The following is a 14,891-nucleotide window of genomic DNA, read 5'->3' as shown; positions in this document are numbered from 1 at the left end:
TAGAGACCTGCTGTGTCTGGGCTGTGTTCGGTATTAACTTCTCCTTGAAAAGGGCATGAATGAAAGTAGGTAGTGAGGGCAAGTATCACGAAGTGAACACACTCTGCATCCAGCCCCCAAGAGGAGAGTTGACTTTGTTTCCTTCTTTTCCAAACTTTATACCGTTTGTGTCTTTTTCTTGCCTCGTTACACTGGCGAGGACATACGTAGCAGGGGGAAGGCACCAGCCTCCCTGTCTCTCTTCCAATTTAGCGGTAAAGCTTTGGCTGTTCCACCATTAAATATTTGCTGTAACTTTTTTGGTAGATACTTTTTGTCATACTAACAAAGTTCCCTTCTGTTCCTAGCTTGCTAAGATTATCATGAGCAGGTTTTGAACTGTGGAAAAACATTTGTTTTTTCCACGTCTGCTTGGGTGATCAGATTATTTTTTTCCTTTTTCTGTTAACGTAGCATATCACATTAACTTGGTTTTGCATGTTACCCTTGCCTTCCCGGGTTTGTCAAGAGATCTCTCAATGTCCTCTCCTAAGTGGCAGTTTTAACTACAGTCTCAGAAATGTATGAGAATGTGTTTCCTAACCTCCCATCTAACACCTGATGTCTTAAGTCTTTTTAAAAATAGGCCCAGGGACGTCCCTGGCAGCCCAGGGGCTGACACTCTCCACTCTGAGTGCAGGGGCCTGGGCTCAGTCCCAGTCAGGGAACTAGATCCCACATGCGGCAACCAGAAAGATCACGTGTGCCGCAGCTAAGACCCAGTACCGCCAAAGAAAGAAAGAAAGTCTAAAAATAATGAAAATAGGCCTGATAGGTGAAGGGGCGTGGAAGTGTCTCATTTTTGTTTTAATTTGAATTCTCCGGACACTAGTGAGGTTGAGCACCCTTTCACACACTTAACGGCCATCTGTACTTCCTGCTCTGTGAATTTCACATTCATATTCACTGACATATCTCTTTCCAACAGTTTTCCTTGGCTGTTGAGGTGTGAATCCTTCATATATGGTGCAAATTTCTTGTTTCAGTCTAACAAATTTTTTACTTGGTTTCCATCATTTATATAAATTTGAAAATTTAGCGTCACATTTATCAACCTCTCTTCTTTCTGTGCTTTAAGAATGTTGTGCTCCCTCACCCAAGTTCATGAAGATACTTTTAATGTTTTCTTCTAATATCTATGTGGTTTTGTAGCTCACCTCTTAAAAATCCACGTGGAAATTATTTTTAGAAATGCCATGAGGTGTCTTACTCACTTTATAGTCACTCAGTATCTTTCATTGACTAGTCTTGACTCCAAATGATTCGGGATCCATTTCAAAATTCAAAGGAACTTGGTTTATTATGCCAAAGCCCTGGGTTGGGAAGATCCTCTGGAGAAGGGAAAGGCTACCCACTCCAGTATTCTGGCCTGGAGAATCCCATGGACTATAATCCCTGGGGTCGCAAAGAGTCAGACCCGACTAAGCGACTTTCACTCTCTCAAGGTGTTTTTCAGTTATGTAGGTGGGATTATGTGTGTTTTAGTGCCTTTTAAAGACATTTTTATTTAAGAATAATGTTTTACACTGGTTAGGATACGGAGGAAGAAATGCTTTGAACACTGAGGAGAATCCCAAATATGAAGTCTCACAAATATTTTGCTGGGATTGCAGGAAAATGAATCTTAATTTCTGATTTAGTTGAGATTCTTTGAGTAACTTGTGATAAAACTCTAGTTCAAAGCTAGTTGAAGCAAATTAAGAACTTCCTTGACTCACATGACTGGAAATTCCAGGGCATCTTACTTTTGAGCATGGCTTGACCCAGGCTTCTGCAAGAGCCAGGTGGACAAAAGGACCTCACACTCCCATTCTTGCTTAGCGCCCCAGAGCAAGGAAGCAGGCATTTTTGGTGCCTTAAGCAGAAGGCTCCTGGGACAAGTCCTGTTTAAATTAGTTGGGCCCGGGTCTCAAGTCCATTCCTGACACGTCAGCTGCCCAGGGACAGGAGCACTGGCCAGGCCTAGGTCAGGTGCCAGGTCAGAGCGCATGGTGGACAGTTTGACAAGGCCCGCCTGAGCCGTGCGGGGTGGAGTGCAGCTGCAGAGAGGGATCTGTCCCCAGCAGCAGGAGGACGGGGAGCCGGGCCCACGGCCCCCAGCGTCCGCTCGGCTCTGCCCTCGCTTTGGAGGAGAGGGTCTCTTCTCTCAGCACGCACAGTGTCGGCTATCTGCCATCCTGTTGAGTCTCACGTTGCTGTCTTGGCTCCTGTGCAGTTGAAGGTACTGACCGACTGTGTGGTGTTTTCAAGCCTTTAACGAGATTGGCGGATACCAGGAACTAGAGAGCAGGTACCCGGAGGCCAAGCCAGCCCTCACCTGGGAAGGGAACTGGACTGCCCCAATGGAGTGCTTCATGCCACGCGCGGACGCCTTCCATATCTTCCGAGACCCCGTCACTGGAGACCTCCCCTGGCCTGGGGTCGTCTTTGGCCTCTCCACCATCTCCTTGTACTACTGGTGCACCGACCAGGTAATGAGACACGCAGCGCTGAGGGGTCTGCCCCGGGGGTAGGGGTCTTGAGGTCTCTGCCGCCACGGCAGGCTTCCCTCCCAGCCTTGTGTGGTGCCCAGATGCTGCAGCACCATGCGCTGTCTAAAAGAGGCCTCTGAAATGTGGAAAAGTTTAATGTGGCATAAAAAAAAGGGGGTGGTGGAGGACTTCCTGGTGGTCCATTGGTTGAGACTCTGCCTGCCGATACAGGAGACATGGGTTCCATCCTTGGTGGGGGAACTAAGATCCCACATGCTGTGGGGTATGGCCAAAAACCTTTAAAAAATGTAGCATGTTTAAAAAATAATAATAAAATAAATTTAAAAAAAGGGGTCTCTCCCCCAGTCCCATCTGTAGCACAGCACCTGTTTTCATTTCTTCTTCCTTCTCATTGTCTGCAAAGCACAAGTTTTTGCTCATGAAAAATGTCAGTTCTCCCAAACTGAGTCTAAAATCAAATGCTGCCAACCAATACTTCAGTTGGATTTTTTTTTCAGGACTCAAAGCTTATTCTAAAGATGACATGGTTCTACCAGCGGTCAATCACTACATTGTGAAATGTTCGTCCAGTGGAAAGGCAGTAAGGAGAAGGAAGCACAGCTGCACAGCCCACCTGAGGGAGCCTTTAGAGCGCGAAGCCGAACACAGAAGGCCGGGGCTGCGCGGTGACGCTCACCGAGCGGAGCACAGGCAGCACCGAGTGATGCTGTTTCAGTCCACACAAGTAGCAAAAGATTATAAAGAAAAGCAAGGAGGAAATAAGATGGTCATCAAAGCAGTCATTTCTGAAGCAAGGGGAAGAGTTGAGCTTAAAAAGAGGCACATGCAACAGTGTTATCGACCATCGTTAAAAAGTGGAAATGACCCAAATATCCACCAAGGAATGAACGGACAAAGCGCGTATCCATGTGTGGGGATATTATTCAGCCATAAAAAGAAATGAAATTCTGTTACATGCGACATGTTTGACGAATCTAAGAATGTTATGCTCAGTGAAAGAAGCCAGGCTCAGCAGTTCACCTGTTGTATGATTCCTTTTATATGAAACATTCAGAACAGGCAAATCCATGGAGACAAAAATCCAGTCAGTGCCTTCCAGGGGAGGAATGGAGAGTGACCACTTTTCTGGGCCTGGGTGGTGGTCTGGGTCATGAGAAGGTTTTGATGTTAAAAAGAGCTGGAGATCATGCCACCTCGGGGATGCACTAACCACTCCTGAATTGTTCACTTTAAAATGGTTAATTACAGAGACGTCCCTGACAGGCCAGTGGCTGAGACTCCTCATTTCCAACACAGGGGGCACGAGGTTGATCCCTGGTTGGGAAACTAAGATCCCACATGTTACACAGCATGGCCAGAAAGTATGTGCATTTTACCTGGATATTTAAAAAAAGGATCACGGAGAGAGGCTTCTGGGGTTCCGCAGAGTTGCACCTCTTGAATTGGGTGGTGGCTCCACGGTAATGGAACTACAGCGCTCCGTAATGCGCTATAGCGTACCTCCGTGTGTTATATCACAATAAAAAGGGTTTCAGCCTTTTATGAAAGGAGTTGTCATAGATAGCCAACCCGAGGTTGAAAATGAACAAAGTGGGAGAACTTGCCCGACCAGATATTTAAACATCGACAAAGTTACAGTAACGCAAGCAGTTTGAAATTCCCAGGAATAGACATACAGACCAACGGGAGCAGAGTCCAGAGCTCAGAGACAGACTCACATACTTGTAGGGATTTAATGTATGTTCTGGAGGCTGCACCAATCAACAAGGGAGACTTCCAGTGAATTAAAGACTTAACTGTGAAAAGGAAACCCGTACTGTAATAAGGGAAGGTAACGCTGGCGAATACTTTCTTAGTTGTGGGGAGTGTAAGTCATAGCAATTTGACCACATTGCCCGGAGGGCGTTTTAACAAAGGTGCTCTAGACAAAGTTGACGGATGATGGGCCGGAGGAGACCATTGGAAATGTTTGCAATGAGCAGGGGACTAATAGCAAACCCACAGGAAAAAGGCACTCCAGCAGGCACGCAGCCACGGGGACTAAAGACGGGCAGGCAATTTAGAAGATGAAATATAGCCCAGCATTATCAGGTGAGCGCAATTTCCAACCACAGTGAGACTGGGAGAAACCAGGACGCTTGGTGACGCCAAGCGCTGGGGAGGACGTGGCTGTCTAGGGATCCTCGTGCGGTTCTGGTGAGTGCAGACCCGGCTAGCCTGCTAGGAAGGCCTGCGTGTTGAATCAAGTCTCTATGCTGTGCTCTGTGACCGACAGTCATGTTCCCCAGAATGCACCCCCAAATCCTCACCCAGGGTCACGAGGGACCACATGTGAGGCCTTGATGACAGCATCGATCGTGCCGGGTACTGAGGTGGGCGGATGAGACCGGCTTGGGTGGCGGGGGTTGCTAACACTGAGGACTGCTTCACAGCTGTCGGCCGCCAGGCCGCCGTGCCCAGAACAGCACTGACGGAGCGCCAACCTGTGCGGACTGGAGGGCTGGCAGCCGGAAGAGCGCCGGAGCCCCGCGTGCTCTGGGATGCGGCGTGGCCTTGCTACTTGTATTCCTCCTCTTGTGCTTATCACGTGTCTCGTTATGCTGTCTTGCCTCGAAGACAAGAAAAATCCTTCTGTAAAAAGTAGAAAACAGGCCGGAACCTAACCACCACAAGCAAGAAACCCCCACACTTCACAGAACTGAGGTGTTAGATACCAAACACAAAATACGCATATAAGGAAGTAAAAGTGGGCCTGAAAACATGAGCACACAATTCCATCAAAAATGACCAGTTAGGGTTAAAACTCAAACTCCTGGAAATGCAAAATATCCTTGTTGAAATGTAAAATTCAGTAACTGTTAAAAGAACATTAAACATAGCTGAAGGAAAGAGTGAGCAACCTAGACGAGCGAACTGAAGCAATTGCCCCAGCAGCACAAACAAGTGCAAACGAGAGACTGGGCGACCCGGACGGCAGAACTGAAATAGTTCCTTCAAATCCAGGAGGAAAGAGGAGAAGCAATATTCAAAGAGAAAATGACTGAGAATTTTTACAGTCGTTGTAAGAGCAGGACTCTCCAGATTTAGGAATCACAGTGACTCCCATGCAACTCTACACAGAGTCACCTCTTGGTGAAGTTTCAGAACATGAAAGATGAGACTTTGAAAGCCCCTGAGATAAAAGATCACTTGTGGAGGAAGACAGGTATCCCCAACAGACTTAGCAGCAGCATAGCCCGAGGGAGAGGAGGAACCCTTTTGAAGGACTGAGGAAGATGCCCACTTTCCATTAGGTGCCCAGCTAAGTATTACTCAGAAGTGAGGGCAAAATAAGGTCGTACTGGGACTATCCTGGTGGTCCAGTGGCTGAGACTCCACTCTCCCAATGCAGGGGGCCCAGATTCAACCCCTGGTCTGGGAACTAGATCCCACATGCTGCAACTAAGACCCAGGACAGCCAACTAAATAAATACATATTAATAGAAGTAATAACCTTCCCTAGATAGTGAACGAGGGGCATAAGGTAAGCGGAGGTCCTGGAGAGCAGAGGGGATGGTGAGAGACGCTGGCCAGCACATGCACGGGTCTTAAGCAGTGCCTGAAAGCCATTGTGATTATGCTCACGGGAAGTAAAACACAGAACAGAGCTAAATTCGGAGACCACAATTGGAGTTCAATCTGTGCACCTGAAATTGTTGAGGAGCGTGCGAATACTGGTTTTCTTTAGATCTGAAGTTGTATCCATGTTAAAATGTTAAGGGTAATTATTAAGAGCATTAAAGTAGAATCTCTAACTTCCAAACTAGTAAAGAAAATGATTTAAGAAAAAATTTTATTTAAAAAAGAGGCAAATAAACGGACAGAAGGAAAACTGTTTTCCTTTGCCTATCGCTGTGGATGGTGACTGTAGCCAAGAAATCAGAGGACTCTTGCTTCTTGGAAGGAAAGCTATGACAAACCTAGATAGTATATTAAAAAGCAGAGACATCACTTTGCCAGCAAAGATCTGTATAGTCAAGGGTATGGTCTTTCCAGTAATCATGTACAGACATGAGAATTGAATACTAAGGAAGGCAGAGCACCAAAGAATTGATGCTTTCGAACTGTGGTGCTGGAGAAGACTCTGGAGAGTCCTTTGGTCAGGAAGGAGATCAAACCAGTCAATCCTAAAGAAAATCAACCCTGAATATTGATTGGAAGAACTGATGCTGAAGCTGAAGCTCCACTACTTTGACCACCTGATGTGAAGAACTGACTCACTGGAAAAGACCCTGATGCTGGGAAAGGTTGAGGGCAGGAGGAGAAGGGGGCGACAGAGGGTGAGATGGTTGAAGGGCATCGTTGACTCAATGGACGTGAGTTTGAGCAAACTCTAGGAGGTGGTGAGGACAGGGAAGCCTGGTGTGCTGCAGTCCACGGGGTCGCGAAGTCAGACACAACTTCCCGACTGAACAACAGTGCCCACCGTTTTAAACAAGAACTCGTCCATCGCCCCACTTGGTGACACATGGCCACCTAGGCAAGTGCTGAGGGCCCTCTGCTTGCAGCGACTTCATGCCCCACGACCGTCCCGTCCTCAGAATAGGAGTCGGCTTCGGCCCCAGCCCTCCCGCCCCTCGCCTGGAGCCCATATCCTCTGTGCACAGGGCTAAGCAGACAAGGGGAGTGCAGCCCAGCTGCCCACCTGCTCAGCAGAGGCCCCCAGGGCACCGGATGCTGCCTGGTTCCCTGAGAAGCAGTGCCTGTTGCATGAGGCAGGACCACTCTGGGGTTCTTCCTTCTATTAAGAAAGCAATGCATTTGGAAAAGCAAGAAAGCCTTAGAGGAACACAGGAAACTCCTGCCCGTCAGGATTGGCCGCCGTCGCTGCACCAGTTTACCCCTACGGACTGTCTCTAGGCGCAGAGTCGCGGCCTCAGCGCGACTGCTGACCCCGTGCCTTTTAGTCGGTGTCCCGCTCCGAGCGCTCTCCTCCTGACTGCAGTATGCCTTGAGCATATCAGTTTGCGCCTGCAGAATGCTGCCTTCTCTCCACGCAGCGGAGCACATCTGCATGCTCTTTCTCACGTGCTTCTCCATCTGCCCGCGCGTGCTCCTGCTCGGGCGGCGTGCACACCGCCTCTTAGAGCCCGTGACGCTGGCTGTGACGTGCCCCCAGGAGCCTTGGCGTGCAGGGTCTCCCCTGGTTGGCTTCCGCTGGGACGAGTGAGGTTGGCCCTAGCTCTGAACGCCCATTTGTTGCGAGGGACACACCTTGCTGGGATTGATGTCACGAGCAGAGGCGCTCTGTGTCCTCTGGGAGGGAGTCTCGTCCTTGCCGGGGGGCAGCTGGTAAGCGTCGCACCGCTGTGCTGGGCGTGCGGCCTTAGCGATGAGGCCAAGGGCAGGCTGCCCCCATCCGCTCGGGCAGCTGTGCGCGGAGCAGGGCCTGCTGCATGTCCACGTGTCTCCTGAGGCCCTGCGTGCCCGGGGGCGCCGGACGAGCGGGGTGAGCGGCCGGCACCCCTGCTGCTGCAGGCCCCAGCTGTCCTGTCCTGTCTGTGCGGGGGCAGCCCAGGCTCACACATGCTGAGAAAGCCACCCCCCGCCCCCACCTGTGTCCTCTGCAGACTTTCGTCCAGGGCTGCCTGGCAGGGAAGAACTTGTCCCACGTGAAAGGCGGCTGCGTCCTGTGTGGGTTCCTGAAGCTACTGCCCATGTTCAGCATCGTCATGCCAGGAATGATCAGCCGTGTCCTGTACACAGGTAACTCCTGCTCTGCCGCACTCACACTGAGCGCCTTCCTGGCTCTCCGGCCTCGGGAGGGCAGCTTGCTGGTGTCAGGGTGCCCCAGGGTGCTTTCTTGGGGGCCGATGGGTTTAGATGAGGGGCACGGCTGAGCAGAAGTCTGGCAGGGACCATGGAGGCAGGTGGCAAGAGAGAGATGGCAGAGGGGCAAGTTGGTAGGGGGAAGAGGCTGACCCTCCCTGCAGCCGCTGCTGGGTCTCTGTATGGGGCTGAGGCCCAGCCCTCGGGGAGGTCACCGCGGGCATCCCTGTGTGAGCCTTCCCGCGTGCCGGGTGCCGGGTGCCGTCACCCCTCTCACAGCCCAGGGGCGGCATGTGTATGAAACCCCCAAAACAACCCACGTTCTTCCCATTCAGCACTACAAAAACGTCCCCGCTTCCCTGAGCGAGCCGTCATAATTTTGTGATGTCCCTCACCCCCATTTCAGCCCCATTTTACTGGCTGTGCTGCCTCTCGGTACTAGATTTGTTTATCCCTTATACCTTTATGGGGAGAAGGGCATGGCAGCCCACTGTAGTATCCTTGCCCGGAGAATCCCATGGACAGAGGAGCCTGGCAGGCTGCAGTCCGCAGGGTCGCGTAGAGTCAGACACGACTGAGCGAGGAACAGCTCTACGCCTTTATGGTGTACGTGCTCCGAGGGCGCGGCCACTGGGGTGGAGCGGGCCGCTCCCGTGGCGTCTCCTGCCGCAGTGCCCGACAGGCCTGGCAGACGAAGAGGCACGTGCAGGAGACGTGGCTGAGCGTAGTGCAGCCGCCAGTCTGCCCTGGAGACGTGCTGCTCTTACTGCTGACTCCTTCCAGTCCCAGCAGAGAGGCGTGCTCCAGCTCCGCACCCCAGCTCTGCTGTCTGGCTGTCAGGCGGCTCTTTCTGGAGCCTCACCGGTGGTGCCCCCTCAGAAGGTAGAAAACAGGCCCCATGGGACGTCCCTGGTGGCCCAGTGGTTAAGACGCTGCCCTCCAGCGTGGGTTCGGTCCCTGATCAGGGAGCTGAGGTCCCCGGTGCCTCTCAGCCAGAAAACCAAACCATAAACAGAAGCGGTATTGTGACACGTTCAGTAAAGACTTAAAAAGTGACCCGCATTAACAGAAAGAAGTCTGTAAACTGTGTAAAAAGAGAAAATAGTCCCCTCGCCTCTGCTCCCTAGGACCCCAGAGTCCCCTGGGCTTGGCGGCCCTGCCTCCGCAGCCCCCCTGCACAGCACAGATGACCCCCCTACTGAGGAGGAAGACGGGGCGACATCTGCGAGCCCTGGACTCTAGGGGTGGCTGGGGGGTGGAGGGCGGCGGGACGCAGGGAGAGCCAGCCTCCCGCGCCTGCCCCCCCCCGACTCTGCCTACCCACCAGGTGAAGAGAGTTGGTGGATTGCCCTGGGGACTGCACTGGGGTCTGGGAGGCGAGGGGCCTGGGACCACTTGTTCTCAGTCCTAGAAAGAGCCAGACTCTGCGATGGTATCCACACGCCTGGGGGTTTGAATAGAGCCAGAGAGGCGCTCAGCACAAAAGCTGGGCCTCCACCCGCTTCCTGGGAGAGGGTGGCTTTCCAGTAACGCGAAGGCCTCTGGCCTAGATTCTGGGTCTCATGCGTCCAGAGCCGGGGTTTGCACACCCCCAGGTGGTGGTTCGTCACTCTGGCCTGCTGGGGCAGTCCCTGTGTTAGTTGGGGCTCTAGGTGGAAAATGATGTCATTTGAGCTCCTTCAAGCTGGTGTGCTCGCAGTCTCTCTGTTGTGAGTTGACCACCAGTGGCGCCAGGCTTCCACCCTCCAGCCCAGAAAGCCCCGGAAAGAGTGCTTCCTTTCTGCGCCTGGGCATAAATGCCAGGGGAGTCTCAGCGGGCCCACTTGAGTGGCAGGGGCCAGTCCCTGTGGGGGAAGGTGTGTCCGGAATGGCCAGGGGCCCAGGGGCCCTTCTCGGACCACACCGAGGGGGACTGGGGGCCTGCTGGCTGGGGGGCGGGAGCGGGGCCGGGCAGAGGACAAGCCGCCCCTTGGTTTTCATGTGCTCCCCTGACCTCCCCTGTGAAACTGCTTGCTCTCCGAGTAAACCCAGGCCTGCCTGCCTCTTCCTAGTCCACGAGCATTCCTCGTTTCTGCTCTCTCAGGTGGTAGCTTTTTATCCCTCATTTAAGCTCACGGTGGCCTATCACTTTCCCTTATTTACTTGCCTTTGTCCACATTTCTCCCCAAACCCTCTGAAACAACAGCCCCTGCAAGATGAAGGGAGTAAGGTCAAGAGCAGCCCTCCAATCAGAGTGAGGCTGAGTCACTGTTTGCTTCTCCAGCACTGACTGGGTCACCGGAAGTCTTGCTGGGGTCACAGGACTGGCTGCGGGTTAAGCAGTGAACTGGCAGAAGCCCCCGCCTCCCCCAGCCTCCACCCCGAGCTCCTGGTGAGCCGGAGGCCCATGCTGGTGCGACTGTCTCTTTGCAGATAAGGTGGCGTGTGTGGTACCTTCAGAGTGTAAGAAGTACTGTGGCATCCAAGCCAGCTGCAGCCCCATCGCCTACCCACTGCTGATGGTGGAGCTGCTGCCTAGTGGTAAGCAGCGGAGCTGTGCCTGGGGCCGGGAGCTGACGGTCCCAGGGGAGGCGGAGGCTGCCGCGTTGCTGGAGCCTCGGGGCCTCCTCACTTGGACTCTCGGGTCTCACTGGCATTTGCACCAAGTAGGGGGTGGCCCTCTGGGTCGGGGGGGGGGCCCCGCCGAGCCTGTACCCTCCCCACCCCGCCACCACAGATGGTTCATGGAAACACAGAGGGGAGCAAGGTGGCATCCCGCTCGCAGGGAGCTCAGGCCAGTGGGACAACAGAGGGGTGGCTTTCCTCTCACCTGCTTCCCCACCTTCAGAGGAGCTGAGCCAAGAGTACACGCTTCTTAAATTCCACATTAGCTTTGTGTACCAGCAGGCCAACAGCACGGAGACGTCGATTCCCTTAAAATACGCTGTAGACGGCTCCCCTGAAGGAAGCGCCAGCTGCCCCACAGCTCAGGAAGGAGGCTACCTGGCTTCGCCAGCCGAGCCTTTGCACGGGGCTGCGGCCCAGGCCGTGGGGCGCTGGGAGGGCTGCCTGGCCTGTCCCCGATGAATAGGGGTGGGGGGCGCTATTGCACGGGCCCTGTTACCCCCCAGGCTCTCCTGTTGCATGAGGGACTCGCTCTCCAAAGTCCCTGCCACTGAGCAGCCTTTCAGGTCAAAAGCTGAGCTTGTCCTGTTTATAGCTAGCGTTTGTTGAGTACTTGGCCAATGTTGGCCATTGTCTTCACCTTAACTACAGCCCTGTGTGGGAGGTAGTTTTAAACCCACCTTGCAGATGGGAACGGTGAGGCTCAGGAGCTGCGTCACTTGCCTAATGCTCTGGTCCTCTGGGTCTCATCTGTTAAAGGGGGACACCAATGGTTTCCTTTCCACAGGGCTGCAGGGGGCCCCTCAGGCTGATGTCCAAAGTGACCACTCTGGTTATGATACAAGGACCCAGCAGGAGACTGCGAGGCTTGTCACAGAGCAAGGACAGCTTCATGCACTGACCCAGCTTGGCTGGACTGCCACCCTGAGCAAATTCAGTGCGTAAGAATGCTCCTAGGCAGGCCTCAGGCACCTCCTGGGGCGGCTGGGGTGCTGGAGGCCCAGGCAGTGTTCTTCTCTCGCAGGCGTTCGCGGCTTGGTGGTGTCTGCCCTCTGGGCCTCTCTCATGTCCTCCCTGACTGCTGTTTTCAGTAGTGCCAGCGCTGTATTCACCATGGACATCTACCCCCATATCCGGCCGACGGCCACGAAAAAGGAGCTCATGATAACAGGAAGGTGAAGTATTCCTCTAATCTCACGAGTTTCTGCTGTCAGTGAAATGAGGCCCCCAATAAGTCATTACGTGATACATTTAGGCTCTCAGAACTGACTCAATAGAAAAGACCCTGATGCTGGGAAAGATCGGCAGTGGGACGAGAAGGGGACGACCAAGGATGAGATGGCTGGATGGCATCACTGACTCGGTGGCCGTGAGGCTGAGTGAACTTTGGGAGTTGGTGATGGACAGGGAGGCCTGGCGTGCTGGGGTTCGTGGGGTCGCAAAGAGTCGGACACGACTGAGCGACTGGACTGAACTGTTGTATATGGAGTTAGCATTTTTACATGTGGGATGGTGCTGCTTGTTTTTTGTTGCAGTTTTGCAATGAAGATGTATTGCTTTTATAATCACAAAGGAAATTGTTTCCACTTGGGAGAAAATTAAGTGGCGAGCACAGCGATAATGAGCATAGTTTATCAACACCCCCCAAAGTAGTCCTTATGAACGAGTGTGTGTTCATTATTCCAGTGTCTCTTTCAGGCCTCAGGACAGCCTTTAAAGGTAAATTTCAGTTCTTGTTCTTACTATACAAATGGGGGGTAGTGGCTCAGAAAAGGGAGCTGGTCTGCCTGACCACATGGTAAGCAGAACTCACCCGTCTCAGGGCTACACCATCAACCAGGAGGCTACAAATGCTGGGCATAAGATGGGTACGAATGTGTAGACATGGGCCTTGACACCCTTCCATAGGGTGATCCACCTCGAACCCCACACACTGAACTTAGTCTGCGTTGAACCTCAAATGCTCTCTTCGTTCCGCACCTCTTGCTCACTGTCTTAACCTGTGTGACCCCTGCAAACTGAGTTTGCTCTGACATTTTGATTAGCATTTCATTCTTTAAAAAGCACTTTTGTGAGAAACTTTAAGAAACAGATACAAGTTTTATGTAAATTGTTATAGAACATGGGGAGAAAGAGAGGACATATTCATTTTATAAAGCTCAAGATACTGATGCCAAAACCTAACAGGTACAGCACAGGAGAAATTAAAACTAAAGCCTCATCTCACTGTTAAATACCGATGCAAAACTAGTAAATAAAATAGTGGACACAAACCCAACTAAATACTAAAAAGAATGTTAGAAGGATGACACTTCATTGCCAGCTGTGATTATTTTCCCGAGTGTAAGAGTGGTTCGATATTAGAAAATGTGGTAATATACCTTACCATATTAATAGATCAAAAGAGGAAACTCATATATATCCAGATGATGAAAAAGTATTTCATAGAATAGGTACCTTTCAACCCAGTAAAGTGTATCTGTATCACCCTAAAAATCAAGTCAGGTCTAATGGAGCTAGAAAGAAACAAGGAAAGAATGTCCCTCTTTACCGCTGTATTTGTACTACCATACGTGTAAAATAAAATATATCATATATATAAAACTAGACCTACAGGTGAAGCTAGCAGACAGAGACTTTGAAATAACCATGATTTATATGTACAAGGAAATAGTTGGAAAGATGTATAAAATAGATGAAAAGAATTTGGAATTTTTCCAAAGAATTAGAATTTGTAAAAATGAGAAGGTCTAGAATTGAAAAACAAGTATCTGAAATTAAGAACTCAGTGGTGGGGACTTCCCTGCTCGCCCGGTGGTTAAGACTCCCCCTCGCAGTGCAGGGGAGGCAGGTTTGACCCCTGGTCAGGGAACTGAGACCCCACATGCCTCAGGGTCACTGAGCCCACGTGCTCCGAAAGGCCCTGCATTGCGCAGAGATCCTGCGCGCTGCAGCTAAGACCTGGGGCAGCCAAACGAGGTAAAAAAAAAACAACTCAATGGGCTAACAAGGGATTGGCTGAAGCAGGGGACACAGTAAGTGGCTTGAAAATGGATCAGTCGACAAAGTCCAAGACCAAGCACGCAGGAAAAAAAGACACACGTGGAGCACAGCTGAACATATTACGGCATTGGAATTATGTATGTGTAACTGTAGAAGCAATTTTGAAAAGATAACAACCAAGAATGTTCCAGATATCTGCACAGCTATCGAGAGACGCAGGAAATCCCACAAATCTCAGGCGCGATAAATCCAAAGGAGACCATACCCAGATCACATGGCGGTGGAGCTGCTGGAGACAGAGACAGACGACCTGTGGAGCAGCCAGAAGCAAGGGAAGCGCATTGCCTGCAAACGGCGACCAGGACATGGACAGTGGCGTTCTCAGCAGAAACCGCCAAAGCCAGGAGACGGCGGAATGACATCCTCAAGTGCTAGGAACAAACTGCCCCCCTGAAATTCAATACCTGTCAGAACAGCCTCCGGAGTGAAAGTGAAACAAACGTGTTCTGATAAATGCAAGTTGAGAGAATGTATTCCACTGGAATTTCATGATAAGAAATACCAAAGGGGAGTCTTAGGCTGCAGGAAAAATAACCTGGATGGAAGAGTTGACCTTCAGAGAAGGATGGAGAGTGCCATCAAGTGTGAGTATATGGGAAATGGAAGAGAGTGGGTGCTGACATCAATAATGAGAAACGCCTGTGGGAGCAGCAAGCCAGAGGAGCAGAGCACACGCCGGGAACCCCAGCGGGAGCGAGAGCAGCTGCACGGAGCAGAGATGGTCCCAGGGTCTCTGGCACCACACCGGGGTGTGCCAAGGGTACGTGTGTGGCCTCCAGACTGAACGGTATAAGGACAGCTCTAGGATGCGTAACAAGTCAGTAAAACACGAACGAGCCAATAAAATATTTGATTAGCCCAAAAGAAGTCAGGAGAATTAAAATT

General features: G+C 51.6%; 1 protein-coding gene across 1 annotated transcript in view; it reads left to right on the top strand.

Annotated features, from left to right (window-relative positions):
• The window catches only part of LOC120871416 (sodium/glucose cotransporter 1-like), a 44,520-nt gene that overhangs the window by 19,498 nt on the left and 10,131 nt on the right, over positions 1-14,891 (top strand). Inside the window, exons 8-11 of the mRNA XM_040251307.1 lie at positions 2,290-2,510; positions 8,141-8,276; positions 10,752-10,859; positions 11,968-12,118. Coding sequence (XP_040107241.1) covers positions 2,290-2,510; positions 8,141-8,276; positions 10,752-10,859; positions 11,968-12,118 — 616 coding nt within the window. The remainder of the gene's footprint in view (positions 1-2,289; positions 2,511-8,140; positions 8,277-10,751; positions 10,860-11,967; positions 12,119-14,891) is intronic.

This window comes from Oryx dammah, unplaced genomic scaffold (genome assembly GCF_014754425.2).
Source record: "Oryx dammah isolate SB20612 unplaced genomic scaffold, SCBI_Odam_1.1 HiC_scaffold_12, whole genome shotgun sequence".
Classification (NCBI taxonomy): Eukaryota; Metazoa; Chordata; class Mammalia; order Artiodactyla; family Bovidae; genus Oryx; species Oryx dammah.
The sequence above is the reverse complement of the archived record's forward strand: the minus strand, read 5'-3'. Positions and strand labels throughout refer to the sequence as shown.